The sequence below is a fragment of the Syngnathus floridae genome, chromosome 13 (assembly GCF_059516105.1).
Source record: "Syngnathus floridae isolate MCC-2025c chromosome 13, RoL_Sflo_1.0, whole genome shotgun sequence".
NCBI lineage: Eukaryota > Metazoa > Chordata > Actinopteri > Syngnathiformes > Syngnathidae > Syngnathus > Syngnathus floridae.
This window is the reverse complement of record NC_142425.1, coordinates 12,486,895-12,514,874: the sequence shown is the minus strand read 5'-3', so window position 1 is coordinate 12,514,874 and position 27,980 is coordinate 12,486,895. Positions and strand designations below refer to the sequence as shown.

At 41.9% G+C, this 27,980-nt stretch overlaps 1 protein-coding gene across 7 annotated transcripts in view; it reads left to right on the top strand.

The window, feature by feature from the left end:
- The window catches only part of lpp (LIM domain containing preferred translocation partner in lipoma), a 69,232-nt gene that overhangs the window by 14,385 nt on the left and 26,867 nt on the right, over positions 1-27,980 (top strand). The window contains exons 2-8 of one of the 7 annotated variants that reach the window (XM_088394077.1): positions 69-178; positions 1,641-1,905; positions 10,280-10,321; positions 20,500-20,592; positions 20,701-20,888; positions 25,093-25,196; positions 26,705-26,827. In XM_088394077.1, coding sequence (XP_088250203.1) covers positions 20,705-20,888; positions 25,093-25,196; positions 26,705-26,827 — 411 coding nt within the window. In that variant the 5' untranslated portion in view covers positions 69-178; positions 1,641-1,905; positions 10,280-10,321; positions 20,500-20,592; positions 20,701-20,704. The other 6 variants (XM_088394081.1, XM_088394079.1, XM_088394080.1 and 3 more) reach the window with 6 other exon arrangements.

The window sequence follows — 27,980 nt, the reverse complement described above, 5'->3', positions numbered from 1 at the left end:
ATCAAGAGTTTTCCTTTTTAAAGCCTTTCAGAAACTAATATTTCTTGCCGGTTTTGTTTCTGCTGCAGAATGCAACGTCGTTTGACTCAAGTCGTGAATCAAACGGGCCACCTCTGATTCCTGGAAACTGTCGATCTGGTGGAAGCCAGTGCGAGTTGAATCGTCGAGGATTTGAAAGGTGAGCATTCAATCAAACGTTGAAAGAGGAAGTGAAGGGTGCAGCTGCTGTCTTCTGCGTTTGAGGTTTAACTCATCGCAAGGGGGGGAAGTGGTGTCTGTGTGGGCAGTGTTACAACCTGAGAATCAAACAGGATATCCGTCCTGGAACAAATTGTCATCCACGACTTGTTTTTCGACTATTAATGCATTGTAGGCAGTCTACAATTCTTAGTTTTAACTCACTGTTACTCGATCAATTTGAAATAAAATTGTGCTTCGTTCAATGATGGCAACGATGCTATAAGGCTAGAGCGTAAAAGATATTAGACGCCAAAGCGATTCTCTCCGGCTTGTTGCTAAAATGGTGACATTACGATAAAAACCTATCTGGAGAGAGACTTATCTGTGACCCTGAAAGCGTAACCCCGCTCCCGTACTTGTGTGAAATTGAAAGGCATCATCTCAAGGAAAGGCGAGACATCAAAGCTCCCGATGTCCTCTAACGCAGCATGCTAATTGCTCCTTGATTGCGAACTTGAGTTCTTGTTCCGGGGTGTCTGTTTGAAATCGGCTTTTCCGGCACATGGGCGATGGGGCGTCACTAGCGGCTCCGTTTGGAAATTAGGAACTAAGACGTCACACGTTACAAATGAGATTAGCTTTAGCAACCTGCGGACGAGGAGGCTAAGATGCGAAAAGAGCTAAAATACTTTGGGGGGTTTTAATCAGCGTGTTGCATCTGCGTGTGCTGTTTTTGCTTCCTGATGGGGAGAAAGAAAAAACAACCAAATATTTGATTGCTGGCAGCACATTGCGATCAGATGCAGTCGAGCGACAAGACGATTTTGTTCGTTTCCGTGACAGAGCGACGATTCACTTGGAAATGTTCGGTGCTGGTTTTCATAAATGATAACATCAATATGAATTTGCATGTTTTTAGACACACGACACAATGTCAGCATTGTAAAAACACTCAGCTATCAAGATAAGCAGAGGGGGAAGCAGTTAGCATTTATTTGCATGAAGTCATGAACGTGCAATCGAAACAGACGTAGACTTAGGAAACAAGACAACTAGAACAGGGGGAAAAAAGGTAATTTGCATGATTAAATGGCATTTAAGAGCCTGAAAACACAGTTATGATCCATATAGGTGATAAAAATATTTCAATATATGTTTTCATTAATTTCTATGTTCTAGAAAAGTGATGATCATGTGTGGAGGGGCAGTGCCCCTATTGCAGCAGTCACCACTGATTTTAATTCAATAAATTAATTAAAAAATATGTAGTGAAGTGTTTTAACTGTGCATAATGTTACAATGGCTTTTTAATTTGACATTTTTGACGTTAATGTTTTATTGATGCTCGTGATGATATTTAATTGTACATTTAATTTTCGTTTTAAGTTGTATGTGTTCTAGAACATTCCCACTGCTATAAGTAGTTTGATTCAACTTCTTTTTTTTTTTTCTTTTTCAAGACAAACATACTTCCACTTTAGAAAAGAGGGCGTCGGCGCTGAGCTGGCCGGGTGACGGTGCGAAGAAGCGGGGTGTCCCGGCTGGCTGTCCCCGCTGGCCTGCTGCCTTACATGGGCAAACCTCGGCTCGGAATTTCACCGCGTGACGTCACTGGCCACAAAACTCTCCCATAATTGAGGATCAAGAAGTTTGGGCTGTTTTTTTCCCCGAGGATTCTGACCGTCTTCCTATCTTTTTGATTTCCTCGAAAGCCCCAACTAAAAGGTAAACCGAACCGAGCCGAGCCTGAACCGGGCGCGGTTGCGTTGAGCTGACGCGAGAGTTTGAGGAAATGTTTGACGTGCGGTTGGCAACAGAAGCGGCTTCGTCTTTCGGGCTCTGTGTTAGCGGCGGTAAGAATGCGTGAGCGTGGCCGAGATTCGGACGTGGATGACGGGGGGAGGAGGGCGTGGGCACACCATGGTGCCGACGTTCCAATACTCGTTTAACTAGCATGACGAGTCGGGCCAACTCTCGGCTAACTAGTCACTAGCTAACGGGAAAAAAAAGCCAAGTGAAGTTGGGGAAAGTTTTTTTTCCCTCTCTCTTCAAACTTTGGGCGTCTCTTTCTCTGTTCGTGTCTGTTTTTAGCCGAGTGGCAGGCTGCTCGTCCATGCGAAGGACGAACCTTTGAGCCATTGAAAAGAAAATGTCTCGAAATGTTTAACTTTTGGGGAGAGACAACCATAAGGGCAATGCGAGCTTGTTAGCCTGTTGGTTAGCTGTTTGAAGTAAACCCAGCCCCTTGAGTTGAAGACGCAGATTCGTCAAACTGTCACAGGGGCTTTAAATATGATTATTATTGATTATAACCAGTTCAGGAATTACTACTTTTAGTTGTCTACTGTTATCAAACACCAATGGGTTTATTATTATCTTGAAGTTTTCTCAGCATCTATAGATTATATCAGTCCATAAATGGTTCTCATTTTTTATGCTAAATTCTCCTATAGTGTTTTTTTTAATCTATGTATCACCAACATAATCAAGTATCCATCAAAAACAATACAGCAGCTTTATCCCTAAAACCTTCATTTTATTGTCACCCATTGTGCCATATATATTGTACAATTTAAATAGACATTGAATCTAAACAAGTATTTTAAAAACAAAATGATATTACTGAAATCCAGATAATGATCCTGATCTTTTCAATCAGGATTGTTATCTGGATTTCAGAACCAGATTTGGATACTCCAATGAAACATTCTTATGGGATCCTTAGATTGAGGATGGTCATACCTGTAGAAACTGAAACTTCCTCACAAAGTTCTTAAGTCTCAACTCTCAGACGACGACGACTCACGCAGAGCCACCGCCGTAGCCCCATTAAAATGTGCCTGAGTGACTGCAACGAACCCACCAGGAGGGTCCGCGGCTCAAAACGTCTTTCAACTTTAACATCATCAACACTGTCAAACGTGTCCTCTTTATTTTTTAAAAGAGCGCCGCCGCTTTTAATGCAGTCAGAAACGGTTCTGAGCGACGCAGATGTATTCGGTTTGATAGCGGCTGCTCTCAAGGGGTGTCGGGGCGCTGGGCGGGTGGAGGAGGTGGGCTTCGTATTATTGATTTGAAATTCACACTATGTGTGTGTCCTCTTTTAACAACTACAATCGAGCTCTTTTTCCTCTTCGTTTATTCACACGCGGAGTCAAAGCGCATTGACATCGCGATAATATACGCTTCTTGATCGCCACTTGTGTGAAATCACATTGCAATTATTGTGATTTATGTGCCTTTGTCCTTAATTTTTTTGATAATGCACTGCTGCAGTCTGTTTGGAAAAAACAGCATAAAAATAGTTGTTGTGGAACAGGCAGAGTATTTAAAAAAAATGTTTTCAGGACATTGTTAGAATGGCCTTGTGTTGAAAGGCTTTTTTTTAACCAACGTATTCATCAGTGCTTCAAAAGTTCATCGACAAATTATATCTGACAAAATGGAGGGCAAGCAAAATGTTTGACCGCCATTTTTGTTGTCCATGCAATTGTGATAAGGAATTTATTAACCAACCAGGTACAAAGGTCTCTATAGATATTTTTACAAATTTGCCTGTTGTAAAAGTATAAAAAACAATAATGTTAACTGTAAAAGTTGCCACGCCTTTAGCTCACCTTACACATCTTTGTGTGGTTATCCTGATAAAAACATGGCTTAAAAATTAATGTTAGTTTGGCCACATGGTGCTGCCCCCGAAAAAAAAAGTCCAATTTACAACAAGAATAATGACACATAGCAATTCCAAGAGGGACAAATTTAAATAAAACGTGCCAAGGAAGTGACTCATTGACGTTCATTGAGAGGAAAGAATTAAGCGCCTTTGTTAATCAAAGTAGCAGATTGTGCGAATGTCTGGAAAAAGAAAAAAAAGAGGGTCCATTTACTCTGAAGATTACATTGTAGTGATTAAAAAGGTATAATTAAAGTCTGATGACTCCCCAGGAGTGCCGCAGGGGTCAGCGGTGATGAAGGTGATATTAACAGGAGCCAAGAAGAGAATATTACTATGAGAGACAAGTCCTCTTGACTAGTCCGCCATTTTAAACTCAATTCGTGCCATGAAAGACGGAAAATTACAAGATGTAGCATAATTACACGACCGGCTGAAAAATACAAGTTATATTTTATAATGAGCGGTTCTTCTGAATTTGGATGCGTCTATTTTGTACTCGAGATTTTAAGCGTTGTTGTTTTGGAGCTTTAACAATAGAAATATTATTCCTCCGTTTTAACACCCACCCGACAGATATGTCGCAACACGTACGCAAATGCGGCGAGGCGCGCCAAGAATGTGCGCCGGGTGACTCTTGTGCACACTGACGAGCGCTACGTGAACCGCTATCAATCACCGGCTTCTTTAAAGTCTCCGTGTGAAACTCAGTAGGAGATTGTAACAAGCCAATGACCTCAGGTTGAGGTCATCGATGATGTCATAACATTGTCTCCTTTAGGATTGGATAGTGTTCAGATTTAGAAAATGGCCTCGTGATATCATTTTCCATGGATTCAACTTTTCGACATGTTTGATTTAGCACGCAGGTTTATGAACTTTCTGGTAATCTCCCCCGGATACAAACTCCCTTATGGAGCGTCCGCTCGCAATCATTTGTGCTGTATACGGTAAACACGCGCACATGATGTATCCTGCAACGTTGAGCAATAAAAGCCGCAGACAAATTCCTGTTACGCAAGAGCAGATTACAAGTTTCTTGGATATTAATTTTCTCTGCGAAAAAAAAAGAAGAGAGCCACGGCGGTGGACAGGCGGAATGCGCAAGTACAATTTAAAAGTGGGATAAACAGGCTGTGAAGAAGCTTTTTTTTTTTTCTGGGACACGTCTTTCATTCAAACATCAATTGGACAAACCGCCCTGTAATGAAAAAAAGAAACACTTTGTTGTTTTATTTACTACTGACTGCGCCATTTTAACTGCCATGAGTTTGTCTGATTCGGATTTCAAACAAACAGTCAAGAAAAATGGGCACAATTTTGATGTTCAAAGTGGCATTGAATTTTTATACTTTGCTGGATTCTAAGTTTGATTATCATTTCAAAGTTTCTCCAAATTTTTGAGAATTGTGGTGAAATTCAAGAACTCACGAAAAAGTTTGAACTCCAACACAAAATTGAACAGGAAGTCGGCCATTTTGTTTTGACGAAGCCATTTTGGGATGAATTCCAAAGACATGGACATGTCAATCATAATTGAAGGCCTTGTACTAAGCACATTAAAACTAGATAGTTTTTCATTTAAAGGCTTTCACTTATGAACCAAGGCTTTTGGGCTGGCAGCTTCCAATATTTTGATTTGTAAGCTATGCACCGCAGTACTGGCTCTCTCTTGACATTCCCAGCAAAAGTAAACCAAAAGTGACATTGCCCCTCCATTGCTGACTTCATAGTTTCTCCATATTTGGAAATGTTTGCCTCCTTGCGATGCTCGACAGCGATCGGCAGAGAAGGGGATGTGAGTCACTTGGGCTGCACACGACTTGCTCTGCCATTCCTTTCCCTGATCCAAACCAATCGTGAGTATCTTCTTTTCATTGATGAATAGCGTCCGAAGATGCCACCGTCTGCTGCGGCTTTTAATAGTTGGCGCCAGAACACGACAAACTCATTTCGCTGCCATTTTTCTAGCTGTCCCTCCGGCCTGTTAGGATGAATGCGTGCTGACCTTTTTCCTTCCGTCCTTGCTTTCTTACTTCCATCTCGCACGTTCACACTTCAAACATCAGATGGCTCGGTGGAGAACGTGCATGGGGGGGGGGGAGTACGGGGGTGCGATATATCGTTAAATGAGTGGCTGCGAGGGCCGAGACGTTCTTATCTTGTCGGTTGGGGACGAGAAGCTTCCACATGATCCTTTGAAGCCGATCGGGCACCTGCTGCCGCTATCGTATCCGTCGAGTTGTGCCTCCAGGCTTGGTTTTTTTAGCCGAAAGTGGGAAAAAATCGGCACGAGACAATGCCGATTTGGAAAAAAAAATCTCCTTTCAAGGGTGAAAACCATTGTCTGTGTAGCTTGTTCATCCTGCTCATTTAGCTGAAATACAATTTTAAACCCCAAACACATTTTTAATTTTTTTATCTTATTTTTATAATACATACAGTTTGTTTTTAACTGAGAAGCCCAAAAAGTGTGTGGCAGATTAGTTTTGGGGCGGAAAAACAAATGTGGTCCGTTTGAGTTAATTATCACATACTTTTGACGGCAGTTCAGTTCAAATGAATTTTGACTTGGTATGTGTGTGTAACTGGTTTGGAATTCTAGATTTTTTTTCCTCCAGGCCAACTAGTTCATATTTTGAAAGTCGGCGGCTCAACGAAAGCATTCTCTTGAAATCACTGCATCAATTTCAATTTTTAGCAAGGTTCTTTTAGTGAACAGCAATTTGTCTGGAAATTCAAAATTCCCACTACATCATCCACAAACTTAATCGTCCTTAATTTCAAGACGCTGGCAAGTCGAAAAGAAATCTCAACAAGTCAACAAATTAATACACGATTAACGGGAGCAATTACACCGCCGCCGATCTCCCCTCAGCTCAAGCACAGATTATCTGTATGTCATTAATCACTTTAAAGGTTTTGATTACTTTCTGTTTTTCCCGCTTAAAGTCATTGCTAGCCCTTCCCAAACAGCTATTTACCGTTGAGGCTTTTCGGGTGCCGATTTGGGATTATACGCACACGTGGCGCCATAGTGGCGGGTGGCGTATTTCCATTTATTCCTTTTGGGCTTTAAGCACTTTTGAAGGATTTTTGGATTTACTCTGTTAACCCGCAAGCCGGTTGGGCTGATTTAATAAACTCAGAGGCTTCATGCTAGCGCTACCTGTGGCCTCTGTTTTGTGCCTTTACCCTCGTTTGTGTTGCTATTTACAAAACGCTAGTCGTCGTTGTTATGTTGCTATGTGGTTGAGACAGCTTTTGGGGAGTTTTGTATTTTTTTTCCGTAATTTTCTATTCCCAAAACGCAACAAAATTTGGCATATATTAAAGTTTGGTTGTATTTTTTTATTTATTTTTATATTTAGAAGCATGAAGTCAATCTTACAGTAACAAAAAAGTAAATAAAGTCTGAAAAAGTAAAAAATAATTGTCTTATTATAATATTAAACTTGAAATAAAACCAAAGTTACAAGAATATTTGTAATTTTTGTTTTTATTGAATATTTTTGTCACAAAGAATGCTTAGGTTTATGCATTTTTGATTCCAAAAATTCAAATTTAACAAAGAGATTTTTTTACAGTCGCTTTGCCATGTGTCACTTCGCATTTGCAGTCAAAATGAAAAAAAGTTCATATCAGCCAAGTCCTCTGGTGCACATTTCCACTTCCTGTCAACGAGCATTTTCAACCAGTCAAGGAAATGCTTCGTCATGAAGCCAACCGTCCCGGACAGCCCAACTCGTGCTGTGCCAAAAATGACATTTCCTGCCTCTTCCTCCCCTCTCGTTTAGCTCGGGATGCCGCTAAGTGATTAAACTGAGATTAGGCAGCCGGGCCGCTGCGGGCTAATGGGAACACACTCTGCGCTGTGTGTGACTGATACACTCTCCGATGCCAGCCGCTAAACACTCTCAAATGACTGTGGCGGCCTGTTGCCAAAACAGCGTCATTTGCAAGAACAAAAATTATACACAAACGTTAGGATGAGAAAAAACGACTGAATTGAACGACACGCTATGATTTCCTGTTAACTTTTTTGGTCTGTTTTTTTTTTGTGCTGACTCAAAATGCGTCAACATCCGTTACCGTTTTGACACGGCAGCAAACAAGACGAGTGCGTATTTCAACCGGTTCAGCGTCGGTGGAATTAATTGCCGTCGAGTCCCCCGTGATTCCCGAATGCAATTACCTACTGACCCAAATCATTTTCTTGTGTGTGTGGTGCTAGGTTACACCCAAGACCAAAGTCCTCACATGGTGTCTATACATCATGGCGGTGCACCGCTTTATGTCTCGCTTGTGATGTAAGGCAATCGTTTATCACCGGAAAATGTTACATCCAATGATTATTCTTCCACCGAATGTAAAGTCTGTAAAAGTTTGATTGCATGAATGCAGTGTCTTACTCTCTTCCTCACTGGATTAAACCCGGCCTGGGTAACTCGGGCATTCTTTTTTAACTTTGAGAGATTGTGCATATTAATAAGAAGCTAACGCTAAAAGCTAAAAAGTCAAAATGTCCCATTGCTTCATGTCGCCAAAATTCTAGAGCTGTCTGAAGGCATCTATTATGGAAGACTGGCTTGTCAATCTCGATTCTTTATTTTTTTTTTGGGTTTGTGGCTTCTTTATAATTAACCTAATTTTGATTCCTCTGTGGCCTAAAACAAAACAAACAAAAAGTCTGCCTAACTGAATGGAAAGCATTTCTTGGTGGCGCGTTCTGACGCCGCGTTGTTAATGCTGTCACAAGTGTGTGACAGCCGAGTGCGGAGCTTCTTCTCATGTCGCGTCTAATCGCATCTTTTAGCAGCTTGTCACAGAAAATGTTTCATTGACGGATTAACCAATTGTATACGCTGCGCCGCATATGTTGCATAATTGCCGTTGATGTCAGTTGAGTTCAGTTGTCTTCGCGGGCCACATAAAATGAGGCGGCGGCGGGCCGTATCTGGCCCCCGGGCCTTGGGTTTGACACCTATGTTTTTTTGTTGTTGTTTAGATTCATCTGCTCTGCCCCTTGACAAAGTGGATGTAAGCGTTCTCGTTGGTTGCAACGAGGTTATAAATACACGAGCGCGGCGTTCGCCAATCTATGTATTTTTCATTGGCTCTGCTCGAACATTTCCAGGTCCAATAAGACTTGTCCGCAACCTTAGGGAGAACGTATCTGCCAAGGTGCCATGGCCTATTTGAAGAAGAAAAAAAAAAAGGGCACACAAACATCATATGTAGTTTGTAAAAATAGCAGGAAAAGGAAGATGACAAAAAAGCACATTGCTCTTAGTAATAATGATTTTTTTGCTCAAGGCTTTCGAACAATTGTCCTCTTTCAATTCTCGAGCAGAACAAGAAAGACCCTTGTACATTGTATTTACACGGAGACTCAATAAAAATAAATTGCAGCAATGTATTTTTTGGGTGTTAAAAAAAAAAGCCTTGTGCTGTACTTCAAATTACTTGTTCTTGATTATAGCAAAAAAAAAAAAAAGGTGAAGACACGAGTGGATCTCTTCTAATAAGAAAGCATCCAAGGTCCAATTGGAGTCCCGCTGATGACGAAGAACTAGTCAATCCATGTGTCTTGGCACATTATCGAAATGGAGCACCAAAAACTTTTTTTGCTTGTATTTTTGCTATGCTTGTCAAAAAAAAAAAAAAAGAACACTACACTTTTTTTTCCCAACACGCAAACAAGCAAAAAGTTAAGGAAAAAGTCTCTCTTGTCAAAAAATTATACTTGCAGAAAAAAAAAAAAGTGCGAAGGAGGCGGCCTGGATCACATCCAAACTGGCGCCCACCAGTAATTACGATGCGAGTACAAAGAAAAAGAGGATGCACGCCGTCCTAAAGGGAAAAAGGGGGAGTGTAGGTGTATTAATTCCTATTCCCGCCTCGCCTTACACAAAAAGAAGACCCACCCTCCCTCCCTTTTTCCTTCATTTTAAAGAAAGAGGAAAAAACAACTGTCACGTTGACTGACGCCCATCCGTGTTACATCCCATCGTCGTTCCCTGAAGTATACGCCGCCGAGTGGGGAAACTGACACTGTCAATTTACGGCAACAAAAGGCTTCCTCAGCGAGAGCATCGCGCATCTTTTTGGGGGGCCCTGGAGACAAAAAAGAAAAATAAAGAAAGAAATCACTCCGCCCCCACTTTTTACCTGCATCCAAAGAGAATGTAGGACATTTCTCTGCGCCAGAAATAGCAATTTTGCTCGCAATTATCTGTTTCAATTTATCCCCCCCAGTCAAAAGTTGCTTTTTAACTTTGTTTGCGTTGCACTTTAATGCTAAGTCGGCCGAGGCGAACGCACGGGAGGCAAACTTTGGCCACCTGAGATTGGACAACACAGATGAACAAACGACTCGTGTTGTTCCTCAACTTGATACTGAATTTTTATTTTTTTTTCTTACAGGTGCCGCATTGTGTAATAACTCGCCTGGTGTTAAAGGTTTTGGTGAGTTTTTATTTCTTTCCTTCTTTTGTCCACAATATTTTGATTGTGTTCTCAGTAAATCCCAAGTAATTTGTCATTTTTAATTTTTTTGTAAGAAGCTCCTGATTGAACAGGTGCGAACAGTTTTTATTCTTTATTCTTCTTTGCGAAAACAAAATGACACAACTAAAGTGATGCTGTGCCCTCTTTGTAATATTTGTTTGTACATATTGTGAGTGTAGTACATCATGATGTATATTTGATGTCATATTTTGGTAACATTTAAGGGTCATGATTTTTTCATTGTCATCCATTATTCACTGGATCTTTTCGCTTTTCATAAATGGCCTTCACCAAACTTTCGACCCTCGACGCGCTGTGATGATAATTTTTTTTTAATTTATGCAAAAATAACAAACACAGAATTTAACAGTCCTGTTTTAAAAAAATATTAGCTGTGAGCATTGTAAAATACAAATAAAATATCTCAGAAAACAAAATGAATTCTTATCAAGGTGAAGGTATTTTTCAGTTTGTAAAACGTTACAATTATTTGAACAAATAAAAAAAAAATGTACAACACAATCTTTATCAAAAGATGAAAATAAAAACATTGGTGTGCGCCAAAATTAATTTGATTAATTAGTACATGATTTAATTTGACGATTGCACAAAACATTCAAATGTAATTTGCTAAAAAAAAATCACTTTTTTTTTTAATGCATTTGTTTCAAGCTTATGGAAAAGGTTTTACCTCTACAAAATAATCAAAATTCATAAAAGTGTCAAAATGAGTCCACTCCTGTTAATACGCAATTGTAAAAGTCACAAACCACTCCCCCCTTAACTTTAATGATTGCCTGCAAATATGATTTAAAAAAAAAAGTACAAAACCATCACTGATGAAAGCTATGTCACAAAGTGGCTGTGAATGCCTTCATTACAATACAATCTTGTCTCCCCCCCTTCATTTCACACATTTTGATAACCATCTATGTTCCTCCACGAAAATACCACTGCACCTCTTCTTGTAAAGACTGAGAAAAAAAAAAAGTGTGCAATTATGTCGTTAGGGCTAAACATAGTCGACTGTCATTGCATTCACCTCGCACTCGTTGACCGAGCCAAGTTAAAAGAGAGAGAAAAAAAACAAAACACATTAAGAGAAACACAAGTGGCTGAGAGTTTCATTTGACAGCCACGGTAATAACAAGCTCGGTCCTGAGCCTTTTTTAATGTGTTGAAAATATCCGCAGGAGCATCTCTGCATTCCCGCGGTTGCCCCTACGAAAAAAACAAAACAAATGTGGAGCTGGAAAAACGAGCCAGCGATGGATGCTTGTCGGTTTTGCCTCCTGGCATTCCTCACGATGAATCCGGGGTTGGATTCCTTCAAGTTAGCGTCCAAACCCCGCTGCCCACTCGAATTTCAACTTGACGATATTTAAGCGTTTGTTGACTTGTGAATGTCGGTGATTATGGAATTGTGCGATTGCTGGGTAAACATCTTTTCATAGATGTACTTTTAAGTCCCGCTTCCATTCAAGCTGCCGTTCTTTTTGTAATCTTCTCCTACCTGTGAATTTACGCTTATGTTCCCTAGCGGGCCCTGAAATTTCACCCGATATACGTCGTGAAGTATATCAAATTGTCACAGTGGATGCTCGAAATTGAAATAGCTCTGAAAGATGAATTTGTACAATATTTCTCAAAAGATATAGCCAACAAAGTGCTGTGAAGAACGTTTTACAAATACCGCCACACTTGCGTAACTCCAAATCATGCAAAATCTCTAAAAAGATCATCAAACTCCTACAATCCTTCCAAATTGTGTAAAAATCACACAAAAATATATTTGTGAGGCATCTTCAAATCTGCTAATTCCTTTTTGCAAAATATCTGTAAAATCCATGACACCTCTGACAATAACAATTTCAACGTAAGCTCCCCAAATTTCCATGAAATCTCAGAAAATCTTGTGCACAACCTGATTATCTTAAAAGGCCTTTTCAAATTTTCCAAAATAACTACGAATCTAACAAGCTCTTTACACACCGTCCAAAACGTATATAAATCTGACGACGCCTGCAAATCTCCCATACAAATCTCGCAGAACCTTTTGGAAATCCCGCAAAATCTCTCCAAATCTTATGATGTCTACAAATCTGGCGAATCCTCTGCAAATCTTATGAAACATCTACACATCTCATGAGACTACTGAAAATCTCGACCAAAGCTTTCCAACATATATGGAGAGATTTCAGCTGTTCCCGTTATAAACGATTTGAGTTTGTGGCTCACTCCGAAATGAACACATTTATTGAATTCAATCTTAGTAGACTTAAGATAGTCGGCGGTCGTTCAACGTCTTTTGTTGGGAAGGGGCGAAATCCGACAGCCCAATTGTCTTCAGGCACAAGGTCATGGGAAACCCCTGCAAATCTTGTAAAACCAGTAAAAAAAAATCCCCAGACATTTTTCCATCGACTTGAACTCTGTGAACGTCAAATTGTCACACAAGTGACAGGTAAGAATGCTTAAATGTGATTTTTGTTCACTTTGCCCGTGGCCAAGGACATACTGGGCCCCAAATTGAGCTGAGGAATTTGAGATGTTGAGAGTTTTTTTTGTTCCTCCTGCTGTGAGACTTTAAAATGTCAAATTGACAGTTACTTTATTAAACGTAAAAAAAAAACCTAAATTATGGCTCACCGGGCAAGATTGGACTTTAGGTTTCACTCTACAATAAACCGTGACATCATCAAAAGACCCCGACGAGACGAGACGAGGCGGTCCTGAGCGTCTGTTAACGAACTAACAAACGTGCCACTATTTGACACGATGCCTCGGGTGTTTTTGCGTTCACCAGCGTCTGTTTAACAAAAGCGCCCTGATTGCTCTGTTGCCGGCACCGTTTGGGATTTGGCGCCTCATTAGCGTCACGTTTGGGATGAGTGAGACGGGCGGGCGGGCGGGCGGGCGCTAATGTGCCGCCATGTCACTGGGGTAATCATTGTGTTGATTTTGTGTTTACTCCTCTTAGATTTGCTTGCGTTATGCGGCAAAAAGGTGGATTTGGTTTGGAACTCAATCGGAACCACTCCAAAAATTTGATATCATTATTCGATTGTTTTTTTTTTTTTTTTGCTCGACGCCATGATAAGCCTTGTTCTACTTCAAGCGCGACGGCATGTTTTTGCGCCGAGGATCAGGCCTGTTTTGAGCACCAAGTGCTGAGCTTAGGGGCGAGAGTCATCATCAACATCTTCCTCCTCCTCGCCGAGGAAAGTGAAGAGGTGCGTCAAAAGGGGTAAATAAGACACGCTTAAGGATGGACAGATGTGATTAAGATAGGCCGCCGTGATTAAGAGGCTGATATAGATAGCGCTCGGATAAACAGCCTGAGCCGGGAGTCAATTAAAGTCCAAAGCCGGCCAAAAACAACTCGTTTAACTTTTCAATTAATCTCCTTTGGGGGGGGGGGGTCACAATGCTGCGGAGTGAGCAGCGAAGCCAAACAGCTGGAAGGCCTAAGACACAACTCTGACCTCAACCTCCAGATGCTTTTAGGCAAACAAGATTTTTTTTTGTTTTTCTTCCGTCATCTCTTTGACATGGGAACAATAATTCGTTCCTCCCAGATTTAAATGCAACTGTGTGTGTGCTTTCGTGAGCCACATGCTGCTTCACCCGATTCAAAGATAAATATCATTTCATGTGTCAGCCTATTCTGTTAAAGCATGGCAGAAGACCAGTTTTGTTGCAACGCTAACCGGTGTCGGATTGTTCGAGGGGCGGATTAAACCCGGTTAAACCTTGCGTCGGGCCCGCAGCGATAGACATCTCTGCGAGTGCTCGCCTTCTGCGGATAACAAGTTAAACACATTTTAACATTCGTCATAGCGGAAAAGCAGCCGAGTAAAAATCCACAGGAAGCTCGCTGGTTCATGCAAAGGTTAGCTCAAGTATTCAGGTGGGTTTAATACTGATGCAACGTTACAATACAAGACACTGATCAAATAAATGTAATAAAATTACTTTTTTTTTTCCCTACCTCCTTTGGTTGCCCTCCAAAATCAGATGCTTGTGAAGTTAAAAAAAAAAGAAAAGGCACCCCGTGGTAAGCTTAGCCACATGCTATTGTGTGCAAAAAGCAGTATGAGGAAACCTTGGCGCACTGTGACATGATGGAAGTTTTTTTTTTTTTTCTTCAGGCCGCCTCGAGCTGCTCATTGTTATGTGTCGGCCGTATTCTTTCTCCGAGAAGGGCTGGAGAAAAGCGGCCGCGCGGCTGCCAACTTTTCCCAAGCACAAGTTCAAGTATGCGGTAATAAGTCGAGACGAGCGGATAAATCAACCTCGCTGGCTTTCATCGAGCCACGTTGAGATAACGCGGACGCCATTGCTATGCAGAAGATGAGCGAGGCGTCTCAAGACGGTTATATTGATGCGCGGTGGCCTTTCTTTGTCTTCTACGGTTGCCATTCTCTTCCTCAGGTCATTCATTTTCTCTTCTAGTCCAGGTCTTACTTCCAAGTTTATCTTTTCTTCTATCGATTGCTTTTTCTTCTTTCTTCATTTGTCTTGGGTCTCTTTTTTTTTTTGTTTTTGATGCTCTTAAAGTCATCCGTAGACAAAGTGGCGTCGAGCAGCGGCCTTGCCAGGGAGGAAAAGGGATTACACGCCCGAGCCAAAACAAGTTTGCACAGACACCGGAAACAATCCCAAAGCTATTGTTGTCTCCAAACATTGGCTCGATCAACTCTCTAATTGCCAGTGATAATAGTTTGTGTCATTAAGCAAAACCGGAATGGCTTTTTAGCAGCATACGGCTGAGAAGAAATCCAGAAATCCACACTAATCCGCCAGTCTTGTATCGTACACTCACCACGGGGATTATACGTTCCCACTTTCCCCATGTTTAGCTTAGCATTGAGCCCAGCTCCCTTTCAGCAAATGTTGTTGTTGAGCTGCGTAGCATCTGGTCAGCGGTAAAAAAGAAGAAACTTGTTTTTCCACTACTTTGGCTTAAAAACTGTAAATAAACAGGAAAGCTCACCCCGACGTAGATAAGAAGCAATGAAGGAGATTTTTTTTTTGGTGTGTTTACAGCTAGCAATCACAGTTTCGTACAAAGCTAGCTTCCAAGGTCACGTTCGGTACAAAACGAGAACAGGTTTGTACAGTATATGAAGTAACGCAAAAAAAACAATAATACAAACCGCTCGCTGCAAACAAAAATTCTCTTACACGCTACGGTAAATATGGTAAAACTTCAAACGGACATAGTAATCGTCTCACATTTCATTCTGCTTTTATTGATAAACACTTTTATCCCTAGCGGATTCACTTTCCTTAAGCGGTCCACTGTGCTTTGATGCGCTGCACAACATTTGAGCGTTTGACTTGTTTCGCTCCGAGCGATCATCATCAGTTGGTCTTTGCATCCCCAAAATGTCAATGGGCTGTTTTGCTCCCCCTCCACTGAAATTTTTTTTGCCTCAAGAGGACTGAAAATTAAATTCAAAAGTGTTAATCCGGAGATGACAGCGGTGACAATGACAGGACATTATTTAAAAATTGCTAGCGGCTACGTGCGTTAAGGCGAGTTGGGGTGGAGGGGCAAATAAGCGAATCAGTACTTTGGCTCGGGAAGAGGTTTGTGGCAAAGACGAAAAACAGTAAAGCCTATCTGGAAGGGAACAACATTGCCTCGAATTGATTAAACGTCACATCAAACCAACGTTAATTACTCTCATAGTGTTGTCCTGAAGCTTGTTATTAGCGCATTTATTCTTCTAGCTACCTGGATGCTAACCTCTTTGAAAATTCAGCCCTTGAAAGTGGTTTAATATGAAATTTGGTAGGGAGGTCTGTCATGATAAGATGCACAAAAAAATAATAATTTGGAAGCCATCCGTGAATATCCAAAGTGGCTTTTGAGTTTTAGGGTCAATCTTGCCACGCGAAAAGCTCGTTATTTTTGTTTTGCTGCAAAAGTTTGATGACTCCTAAAAACAAGTATTGGTCGAAGTCGAGCGTAACCCCGAGTAAAACTTTCTAAAAAGTCTTGTTTTGAAGGCATTTAGAAGAAGTGTCAGGTTCTGAATTTGTGTCACGAGAGGTGTGGCCTTAATTTTCCCAACCTTTCATATTTTCTGCACCTGAATGTTTGGCATGCTAATCAGGCGAGTCATATTGATTTGCAGATGCCTTGGTTTGTTTGTTGTCGGCGTGGCGTTCGCGCCTTTAAAAGAAGAGCGCAATCCTCGGCGGAGGCTCGCGGGTTTGCGACGTGATATATTTACAGCTGTCACTCAGCGACCTCCCGAGACGCGAGCGAGATCGACTCCCGAGACGCGGCGCACTTATCAAGGAGCGAGCCGAGCAAGCCCGTCCCGTTTTTCTTTTTGATTCCTCCCCCGCCGATGCCGGCTGTCAGTCAGCGTTAAAGTCACGTTCGGCGTATTTACAGGAACGAGTTTTGCTCCGCGCCGTCATTAGGGAGCAAAGGCCAACTTGCGTCAACAACATTGCCAGCGTTTTGTCAACAAGTTTTTGCGCTGACGATCATTTTTGTTTTTTGGCGCTAGACAATAATTGAGTCAATTAACACTTGATTTATTGTAATCTAATTATTTCTTCTGCTCTTCAGGGGTTTTTTTTGCATGCCACTTATGAGAAAATGACATTTTCGAAAACCTTTTCACATATACTCGCAACTTCAGGCTTCCGATAAAAAGTTTGCAGTGTAGTTCCAAGCGAGAAAAGTAAAGTAGTATCACAAGTTTTGTTGTTGCTGTTTGTTTTTTTGGGACACTGTAAAAGGTGACGCGAGCCGGCGGCGTTTCTCGTCGGCGTTGTCGTGGCTGCTTTGCGTCAGCCGTCCGCTAATTCGCCTCACACCGGGGATGACTGCGTGCAGGTGTCGCAGGTGAAGCGTGTCACAGGTCGCCAGGCAGACTTGTGGTCACAGCTTCTCTCCCCCTGAGGAGGTGTTGAAAAGTTACAGGAGCTCCATTCAAGTCGACATCTAATTCTATCGACAAATCAAAGCGTGTACATGTTACGCTTTGGAAATCCGAGCTTGATTTTGTGATTTATCTGAAAAAAGAAATTAACCCGTTCGCTACCATTGACAGCTTAAGACGTCAAATATGCATTTTAACCGGGTCGGCAGCGAACCAGTTAGTTAATGATAGTTTTTATGCTTGTAGCCGAATTACTGCGACCTCTGACTGTGCGCAATCAAGCATGCGCTTTAATCCCCACCCTACATCTTGTATAGGGATAAGTAGTTTTTAAAAAATATGTAATAAGAGTTAAGATGTCTTTTCTTACTTTCTCACATGCGACAACATACAAATCCCGCATTTTTTTTTTTTTTTAGGTCATGTGGTGTTACAAGAAATGTCCTCAGAATTCCCAAAACATGATAAAACAGGTTATATTAAGATAGAAGTGGCCACGGATTTGATTTTTATTGCTTTCAGACAGTCTGTAAGGTTTGCAATGGCGTGTTTTCATGAGTTATATTTCAGAACACCGTGTTTGACTTGGCCCGTGGTCTGACGCTGTTGTTGCCTCGCCTCGATTAAACTTTTAACACCCAAAAGACGTCTCCGCGCTTTTAGTAAAACACCGCCAGTCAGTCAGCTTTTGAAGGCCCTTCTGAAAAATCTTTGCCAGCCACGACGACCACTTGACCTCTTCGCTCCCGGCGGTTGTTGTCAAAAGGCTTTGGGTGGTACCATGGCGGGAAATAAGGAGAAAGCGTGAGCTGGCGTTTGTATAATGTCGCGTTAACCCACTCAGCCATTCAGGCGTATCCGAGGAGGCCACCGCTGCCGTGGGCTCGCTCGCCGGGATGGGAGCGTTGAATTTTTTAGAGCTTCTGCTCGCCTGGCTGAGCGGCCTCCGCGCTTATTGCGTCACCGAGCGTAAGTGCTAATCCCGGTCACCCCTCCCAGCCCTGTTGAGGTGGTACGACAACGGTGTCTGTTTTAAGTGATGTTTTGATCGGTGCCTAGCCGAGCGAGGTAAGTCTACTCCCGGGACAGAAACAAGGGTTTTTTTTGGGGTGGGGGGGTTCATCAGGATGGCAGCAGCCCGTCTCGGAAACATCCCGCGAAAGGAGTTTGGCTGGCAGGTTCGCGTCTCTCACTTGAAGACTTGCTCGAAAGCTCGTCATGCCCAAAAGAAAAATGTTTGACAGTGTAGCTGAGCATCCCGCTTTGATGGCTTCCGTGGTGGCCATGAAAAATTAATGCTGCAGAAAAACACCTGCAGCGTGTTCCTCAACGACAAGCGGGAAGGGGGGGGGGGGGGGGAAATAGTTGGCAGCTAAAAGTGGCGGCAAGGCTAACTGGAATGAAAATGTGGATTTATTTTGTTTTTCGATTCCCATGTACGTCGTTGGGAGTCATGAAGAATCCACGCCATCCAGGCTCACGCGCCCCGTCGTTTAATGGAATCTTCCTCGGACATGCCTCCATTAGTTCGCCTCCTGATAAGACGACTTTTAATGAGTTTGACCTCTACAAGTGGGGCGCCACGTAGCCATGTGGTCACTAACACGAATCACGGGTTGGATACTGTTCCATTGAAAGGGGGATATTATTTAATGCAACATTGTGCTGTGTTATAAGCCGGAAAACCAAGCACGAAATCGGTAACTCTCGTCGGTACGAGTCACGTGCGTATCGTCCACTCAGCGTGTGTTAAGAACGAGATATTCGAAATGAGATAGACACTTGGGTTGTTCCTAATAATTTGTTTTTTGTCGTTGAACCTAGGGTCAGCGATACGGCCTTCAAATAAAATCCATTTTTTTTCTCCCTCCCAAAATCGGATCATAACAGATTGTTTTACCCTTTAAGGAGAAAAATAAACAAATTCCGATTCGGTTGTTTCAACTTGGGGATTTTTTTTTGCATTTCAATTATTTGCTTCACTTATTCCGCCCTGCCCCATCTCAGCCATAACGATCAGTTTCCACATCTAGACTATAGCATTTTCCACATTCCCCGAATTGCCACATTTTTCCGTCGTCCACATATATCCCACGACAAGATAAAAAGTCCCATTCCGTCATCACGTCTCTTCTCTTAATGCCTTTTTATTTTTCTGGTCATTGTTTTCTTTTTGTTTGTTAAGCTACCGCTCCATCCCAGTAAGTCCCGTTAGCTGTTCTATGGGCACCATCACATCATTTGTTAGCTTTCTGGCACTGACAGATGTTTGGATGGCTGGCGTGCCCAACGCGCATGTTAGCAACCCGGTAAGCACAAAACGACGACACGCTGCGATTGTACACGGCGCGATCAAAGCCCGGCGCCTTGTATTGTACGCGCCGCGCGGCGTGTTGAATGTGTCGCTCGTCTCAGATCATTTTTCCCCTTTCTTCGCTCGCCTCTTTTTGGTGAAAGGCGTGAAAGGACAGGTGGGTGTGAGACATCCCGCGTTAAGATATCAAACACGAGGAGCCGGGTTTTCAGCTAATATTAAAAGATGATTGTGCGTGGGCCTCAGCCGGAAGAATGGAAACCTCCCAAAATCAGTCGCTGTAAGAAAACCGCACAAATAAGATGAGAAATGGAAGAAGAGGAGGACGACAGGAATTTTGGCGTATAAATAGATGAAATATTTGATGGGATTTTTATTTTTTTGGGGGGGTTAAAAAAGGCTTCTTGTTGATAAATAAACAGATTTTATGTAACCTTTTGTCGATCAATTCAACCACAATGTTAGGGCCGAATAACCCGGGAAGAAGTACCACTCTTCTATTTTTTATTTTTTTTTGCTAACACTGTTCTCGCTGGTATCCTTGAGTCTTTATCATCAATGTTCCAGTTTTGAAAAATATTTGTAATAATAAATAGTTATTGTTGTCCCCGGTCTCCATCGTTTGTTAGCATTATCGTAGCGACAGTAACTTAGCAACGGGAGAGTTCAATTAAAGATGAATTACAAGATTTTTTTTTTTTTTTTGAGAAATGCAACCAAACACAAACCAACTCAAGTGGTTGCAGCAGAATTGCAGCATTTTTCAATATGTTTTTATTTCATTATTTTGACTGTTGTTGTTTTGGGGAGTTCGCTTTTGTCTCTCATTTGATTTGCGGGGCTTTGTAGCGCAAGAGAACGAGCAACAAAAGGTTTGGCGCTTCAAAGTCATTTCGATTGTTTTCTTGTTGCAGGCTTTTTGGACACATTCAAAGGTGTCAAGATCACAAGATCTTGCTTCTCAACTTGTCTTCACCACTGACTCAATAGTTAAAAAGTTCATCCAGGTCTCGCCTTCCTAATTATTGTTGGCGGTGGGGGGAATTTTATGCTCCAAATTATATGACATTTAATTTTAATGTGATTTTCTTTTTTTTCTCCCTTCTGCTCACCAGAAGCATGTGGAACGCAGGCAACAGTGGCGACGGCGGTCAGGTGACCGCCAGAATGGAGACCACGCCGTCGCCGGGTAGCGCCAGCATCTCCGTGTCGCAGCAGCAGGTGCCCAAAAAGTTTGCCCCGGTGGTGGCGCCAAAGCCCAAGTTCAACCCGTACAAGCACGCCACTGACACCGATCCTGCAGGTAAGCGCCACCAGGAAATTTCATCTGCTATCACATTTATAGTCATGCAAATGTGAGAGTTGCGCAATCGCATTAGACAAGTACAATCTTAGTCCCGGTGTCACAGGCCGGATCCATAAAGGACACTCCGCAAATAAGAGCCCTCGCGCGTCACTTAAAGCGACCCATTAGGATTCCTTGTTGAGCGAGCAGCCCCTTGAAGCTAATTGCTCAATAAAGAGAGTGGAAGTGTTGCGATTAAGCCGCTCTTCCCGCTGCTTCTTCTTCTCAATTAGCGCTGGCGGCTTCGAAGCCCGCTGATGTCAAAATGGACGCCGCCGCATGCACGGCACGAACAGGAAAAAGTGTGACGTCTTGTTCCAGTTTGTCTCATCTTCACTTAGAATATTGTTGCACATCCGTTTTTTTTTTTTAAAAATGTTTTATATACTTTGAAATCTGTCCCCCATGTGGCCCGTGGGCCGCTACTTGAATACCCCTGAGTTAACCCCTCAAATCCGTTGTAAGTCATCTTGAGTCGTCGTCTGGCTCACACTTCCCTTCCCGCTGGGAATCGACACAAGTTCTCCGACAAAAAGATTTGGAGTCGGCGGACCCCGCTAATGGCCTCAGTGAAGCGCCCCCCCCCCCCCAAGCAAGGCGAGACAAAGGCGGCAGCGAGGCGCGCTGCCAAATTGACTTGTCTCTTAATTTCTATGCTAATCCTCATTTTTACATCAGACGATTGATAAAAAAAAAATAAATGCGAGGGATTAATGTGCTCATAAAGACGTCTTATCTTTTTGACAAGTGTCTGCAGACGCTTACACATGCTGTCACTTTTCATAATAGTGTCGATGTGCTAAGAGTGATCTGTGAGATACATTGATCAACCCTAAAAAAACTGTATTTACTGGTATTAAAAAAAACGATTATGTAAATTAAAGAGCAGATATTTGATCACTTTGTGGCTCACAAGACAGACAAAATGTTCTGAGCAGCGAGAATCAGCTGCCGCCTTTTTTATTATTTTTATTTGCACATCATCAGGATCTGATTTAGTCCAGAGAAGACAAAAGGTAAAAAAAAAAAAAAGAGAGAGAGAGAAAACAAAAGCTAAGCCAGGAGTGAAGCTCTTAATTAGCGAGATACGTACGGAAGAAAACGCTGACTGATTTTATGACATTTTAGTCCTCTCAAGTGCAGACAAGGCAGGAGGATTTTGGGGTACTTTGGAGATGTGAAACAGCAGCAAAGCCCTGGAAAAAAAAAAAAAAAAAAAGAGAATTCCCTCCGGATGAGAAATTGAGATGGAGAACAATAGGAGGATTATTTTATTGTAGCAGAGGGAGAAAAAAAAACAAACGTTGGCAGAAAAGGTGAATGCCTTTCAAAGAGCAGCCAGTCTCTTTAGCGGAACATTTCAGACGGGTTGAAACAAATGACGGCTGTGAAATGTGCGCTATGCGTGTCGACTGTGTTGTGTGTGTGTGATTGTGTGTGTGTGTGGAGAGAGAATGTGTCACAACATGAAGCAGACCGCCGTCATGCTGGGAAGGTGCAATGAAATTCGACAATTGAAGTGTTACCTAAATGTGTAGCAATGAAAGTTTTTAACAGGGGACTTATTAGAGCTTCCTGTTTTATGGCGAGCCTTCAAAGTTTACCAGCCAAATTTGAAATGTTTTATAATTTTAGGTCGCCGGCCCGAGTAGAATATATATTCGAAAATCGTTTTCAGATTAGTTTGTGATTAAGGGACTGTTGGAAAATGACTTTAAAATGGCCACGGCGAAGCAAAATGGCTGACTTCCTGTCCATATTTGGGTATGGCCTATTGAGACATTTTTATACTCAAGATAGTCATGTCTCACCCAAATTTATGTTGCCAGGTCAAACTAGCTTTGGAGACCAAATTTGGAGAAATTGTAAAGTTATTAGTGACTCTTGGGATCGACGACGACCTCGAAAACAAAAATGGCAGACATCTTGTGTTTTTTCAGGCATGGCTTGAGATTTTCTTCAATGAAAGCTTCAACCCAAAATGGCAGTCTTCTTGTGTCTTACATAGCACACTTAGTTTTTGTTTTTTCTGGAACCACTTAAAACTTTTTTTGTGGGTTTATTCACGATGGACTTGCCAAATTTCATGTTGTGAAGTGAAACTGGCTTCAGGGCCTAAATTGTCACCATTTCTTTTCCTTCTGGCACGTGGTCACTCGGCAATATTAAAATCAGATGGAGCCCGAGTCCTCCTTTTCGTTTAGTTTTGAACTCCACTTTTCAATCGAAACACTTTTATTCCTCTTGTGTAACTGATTGTCATCAGACGAGGCAAAAAAAAAAAAAAAGTGCAGTCACAAGGCAAAGAAACATCAAGGGCTTGCGCTAATACACACAAAATTAAACACATCTTGATGTGAAAGCCGCCAGGCGCGAAACGAGTAGTCTCAACGGAATGGCCGAGACTGCTCGCCGGTGGACTTCCTGTCAATCCTCCCGGCGAGGTACGCCAGGGACGGCGACTAAACACTCGCTCGCCTCGGAGCAGGAACGAAAAAGCGCTTATGCAATCGCTAAGCGACATTAAGCCCACAATTAGTAAGTTGACTCACAAGTTTTTTGCAAGTTTTAGAGGGAAATAAAAGAGCTCGTCAGATGTTTTATTTTTAAAACTTTTTTTTTTTTTTAATATTGATGCGACATCATGTGACAGCCGGGGCCGCTTCCGATCAACAAATCCGTTTAGCTTGGGGAGGTTGTGGGGGGGGGGGGGGGGGGGGGGGGGTGCTAATTGTTTTGAAAAAACCGACCTTGTGATAGCTCTTTGTCACATGGGACCTTGTGAACAATAAAAATCTTTTATGGGTTTTGATAAATGGATTTTGTGAAGCTTATCTTGTTAGAAAAAATATTTGAAATTAATTTCTACTGTTGACTAACAGTAGCGGTTTTAAAATGACCAAACAAAGTAAGTAACCAATAAAACAAGTCATGGGCAAAATCAACAAACAAAGTAAGAAATGAAATCAATTACAGGGAAAAAAAACCTTGCTAATATAAAGCTAACTCCCAATGCTACTAACTACAAACCAAGCGCTAAAAATGCAGTGATGAACCAAAAGGTTTTGGGATTGAAAACTTCACACATCTCGTGTTTATTGCGTTAAAAAAAAAAACAATAAAATAAAAATGCCGCCGACGCGCCTCACTCAAAATGAATTCCCACATTGTCGCGAGTGCACAGGACATTCAGGACACGAGCAATTAGAACCACGGGGCCATTATCTGTCTACTAAATTAATTTGCCAGTCTGCCTTGGATAAGCGACACCGACGACAGCAATTAAGACGTAATGAAATTCGTCAAAGTCTCGGAATTGGCACCAGTTCCCGTTCATGTCCTCCTCATGTACCATGATCCCGCCGTCTTAAATCTTACTTTAATTTGGCCGCGCAACTCCTCATCCCGTCTGAAACATGTGGCCCTCGCCGCAATCCTTTTGGATTAGCGCCGATTTAAGGACTGCAAATTTGGCTCATTTCCCTCGGCCCTCAAAAACACATTGGACATTTCTAATCTAAAAAAAACAACCACCACCAACTTTAGATCCAGATTACTTCTTCGTTAGGCAAATTGCGACAACTCTTTCAATCAATTTATGCGACTGCAGACAATCTGCCACCATTTTTTTCGGGTGAGACCTCTAACGTCTTTGTCTACGCTGGATAAATCTCAGTGTAGCAGGACGCAGGTGCTGATCCATTTTTGCAGGGCAATATTTACTAAAGCGAGTAATCGACCTTCAATTGGACCAGTCTGGGGGCTCATGTGGACGTTGGCTATTTTTGATAGAAATTCAAATCAGTAATGTCGGCATTTTCTCACCGCTTTTGATATGATTTACTCATTTGTCAGAATGTTTTTGTGGGTTGGGGCACGGTTAGTTTCGCAAGCCTTTTTGTGGCTTCTTGCATTCCGTCTTAACATCAAGCGAGCGGATTTTCGTTAAATGGCTCTGTTGAGTTTGACAGTAAACTTTGCACAAAAGCGCTTGAAGCGAGGACACTTGGCCTCTTTTTTTCCAAGAACTCTTTGCCAAAATGCACGTGGGAGAATCTTTTCAGCAAGTTTCTCCCTGCAACATGAGGTCAAATTATAAATTTTTACAATGTCGAATCAATCCTTTGCTGAAATGAATCTTTTGTTTTCTTTCCCTCCCTAGCTGACTACCCTCCTCCGCCGCCTGCCGCCGATTCAATCCGCTCTCCGCCGTCGTCGGCCGCTTCCTACCCGCCTCCTCCGCCCGCCAACTCGTACGACTATCAGGTGAGGAACGCCTTCTCGTTTCTGTCCGAAGCGTCAGCGAGGAATAGCGGTGCGCCGCGAGCGTGGCGCGCTCCCAAGTTCACGCGGCGGGGTCCGGCCCGAGCATGCGGCCGATCGTCCGCGCTGACCTGCAGCCTAGCGTGGATACTTTGCAGCTCAGCTCCACGCCCGAAGCCATGAGCTTGAACTCCAGCACCCCCATGCACACACACACAACACACACAACGCACACACAAAGCAAAGTTTCTCAGACTGAAGGCTGACACCTGTTGGTGAAGCTTAGTCATGCCTGCCTCGTTGGAGGAATTCACAGAGCACAAAAGCAGCCGAAACAAAAGACGACAATATCTGTGGGGACCTGAGGGTAAACAAGAGGAAAAAATGAGCACAAAAAGAAATCAAATTAAAAAAAATAAGTTGCACCAATGAATGGAAAAAACTCTGCTGAAAAGTGTGTAAGAATGAATAAGGATACAAAAAAAGGATGACAAAAGCTAGATTGAGACAAAAAGGAAGCACAAAAGGCAACGAAAGAAACACAAAGGCAACTTTTCCACGTCTGGAATAGCGCAGAAAGCAAGAAACGGCAAAAAGTGAAAGTGAAAACTGAGCATCAACAAGGTCAACAAATAAAAACTAAACAAAACAAAGAGAAGTGGCCAAAAAAAAAAAGACAACAGTCAGAACTAGCTGAGGAAAATAAGGAGAAAAAGAGTCAAGAGGACGACGAGAACATCACTTTTCAGAACTTGTCGATGAGCGGGGAGAAGAGAACACCGCCAAATGTACTTCCAGAGGATAAAAACAGCGTCATGGATTTTTGGACAAGGACAAAATGGCACACAAACAGCAAAAACAAAAAAGCTGGCCATGCGACTTGAAGAACGTGAGGATCAAAAGAAGAAAAATGGCACAAAAAAGCAAAAGGCAGCATTTGTCCAAGCACGGTGATGAATTTGATTGCAATTCGTTGGGAAAAACAAGGTGCAAAGAGTGCAAAAGCAACAAAAACACCATGATGAACACTGATCAAAAAAAAAAAAAAGCACAAAAAGCAACAACAAATGACGGCCGAGCACTTGTTGGAACCTGGACGCAATAACAAAGGACGTCAAGGTCTCGTCGTGCGCGCCTGGCATTCCATTGTGATGCGTAACCATGACTGCGAAATAATCTACAATAATCATCTTTTGATAATTTGATGTGCTGCTTCACAATGATTCGCTTGTGCCCGCTGTTGCGCAATCTCCATTCCATTTACGTAAGTGTTATTTTTGTCCATCACCACGTGTGTGATAATTGACAGTGACTCACATTTATTCACATCGGCGTGTCACTGTTTGGCTTCATCTAATTATTTTTAATTAAACTTTTTTCTAAAATAAGAAAAATTTAATTTTTTTAGCAAGCCCATTAGTATATTTTTTTAATTGATTTTTTTTTTTTGGGAGGTATCCTCGACAATAAAAAAAAAAATCATCCAGAACTGCAATTTATTTTGGTCACAGACGAGAGGACCCGAGAAAACTCTGGAGGAACGACGCTCCAGCTTGGACGCCGAGATCGACTCTCTCACCAGCATCTTGGCCGACCTGGAGAGCAGTTCGCCGTACAAGCCGCGAAACACTCAGGTAACCCCCCCACCCCCTCCGAAAATATGCCCCAAGATTTGAAATTAAATCTAGCTGCATTTCATCAAAGTAGAATTGTCGGAAAAAAAACTATTTCTCCTTTAAAAATCCGAAGCCCAAACGAGTCCTGGTTTTGTTTGGCAATAACGACTAAATGTGCCTCGACCTACATAAACGAGTTGACTTTTTAAGGATATTAAAAGAAAGTCTAAGCCTAGGGCACAAAACGAAATTGTTTCAATCAATGTAGGACAGACGCGTGATTTAGATGTATTAGAAAAAAAAAAAAAAGGTCACGGGTAACTGGCGCTTTAAAAGTTGTGTTGGTGTATCAAAGGAGGCATACATAGCGGACATAGTGTATATTTATACATGCGTACAAAGTAACATGGTTGACGTAGGCGGATATAAATAATTGATAGTTGTTCATTTAGCTCCCATTGAACTCTGTGGCCTCAGACGGTGGAGTAACTTCGTGCACATACAAAAACACGAATGGTTTAGGAATTCAGACTTATCCGTTCGTGTGCAGTATTTACATTTTAATTCATAGAAAACAAATTAATGGTTTTTTTTTTTTTACAGAAATGGAAAATAGCATGTGCAGTTATATTTAAAGTTTTATTTAAAAAGAAGAAATTACAAAAAAAACTTTCAATATATTTTAATTGTCAAATTAATAAAAATACATTTCAAATCATGTCATTAATATAATTTTAAAAATAATCTATTATTGGAATGAATAAAATAACAGAAAAGCAAACCAAAGAATGACACGTGTATAAGATGAAATTAAATGTGTCATTGTGAGATACATGAAAACCTTGAAAAGTTGAGCCCGAAGTGCTTGAAAAGCACTTGAACGTGACTTTATGAAAAGTTTATAGAGCGAAAGCACGTGTACACGGGCTCGCTTCTTTCTTGCTTACATATAGCTTATCTTATTTTTGTTTTGTAAATAAAATATAGTATAAGTGCATAGCTTAGTCGGGAGAAAACATGTGCTATACCGTATTAGCCAAGGAGACCTAAAAGCTTTTGTCAACATGCCGTAAAAAATTGATAGGCACCTGTCCAGGATCTCCCGCGCAGGTTAGCGTCTGTGCTAACTAATGTATGGCCGACCTGCTGCTTTTTTACCTGTAGTGGTTCC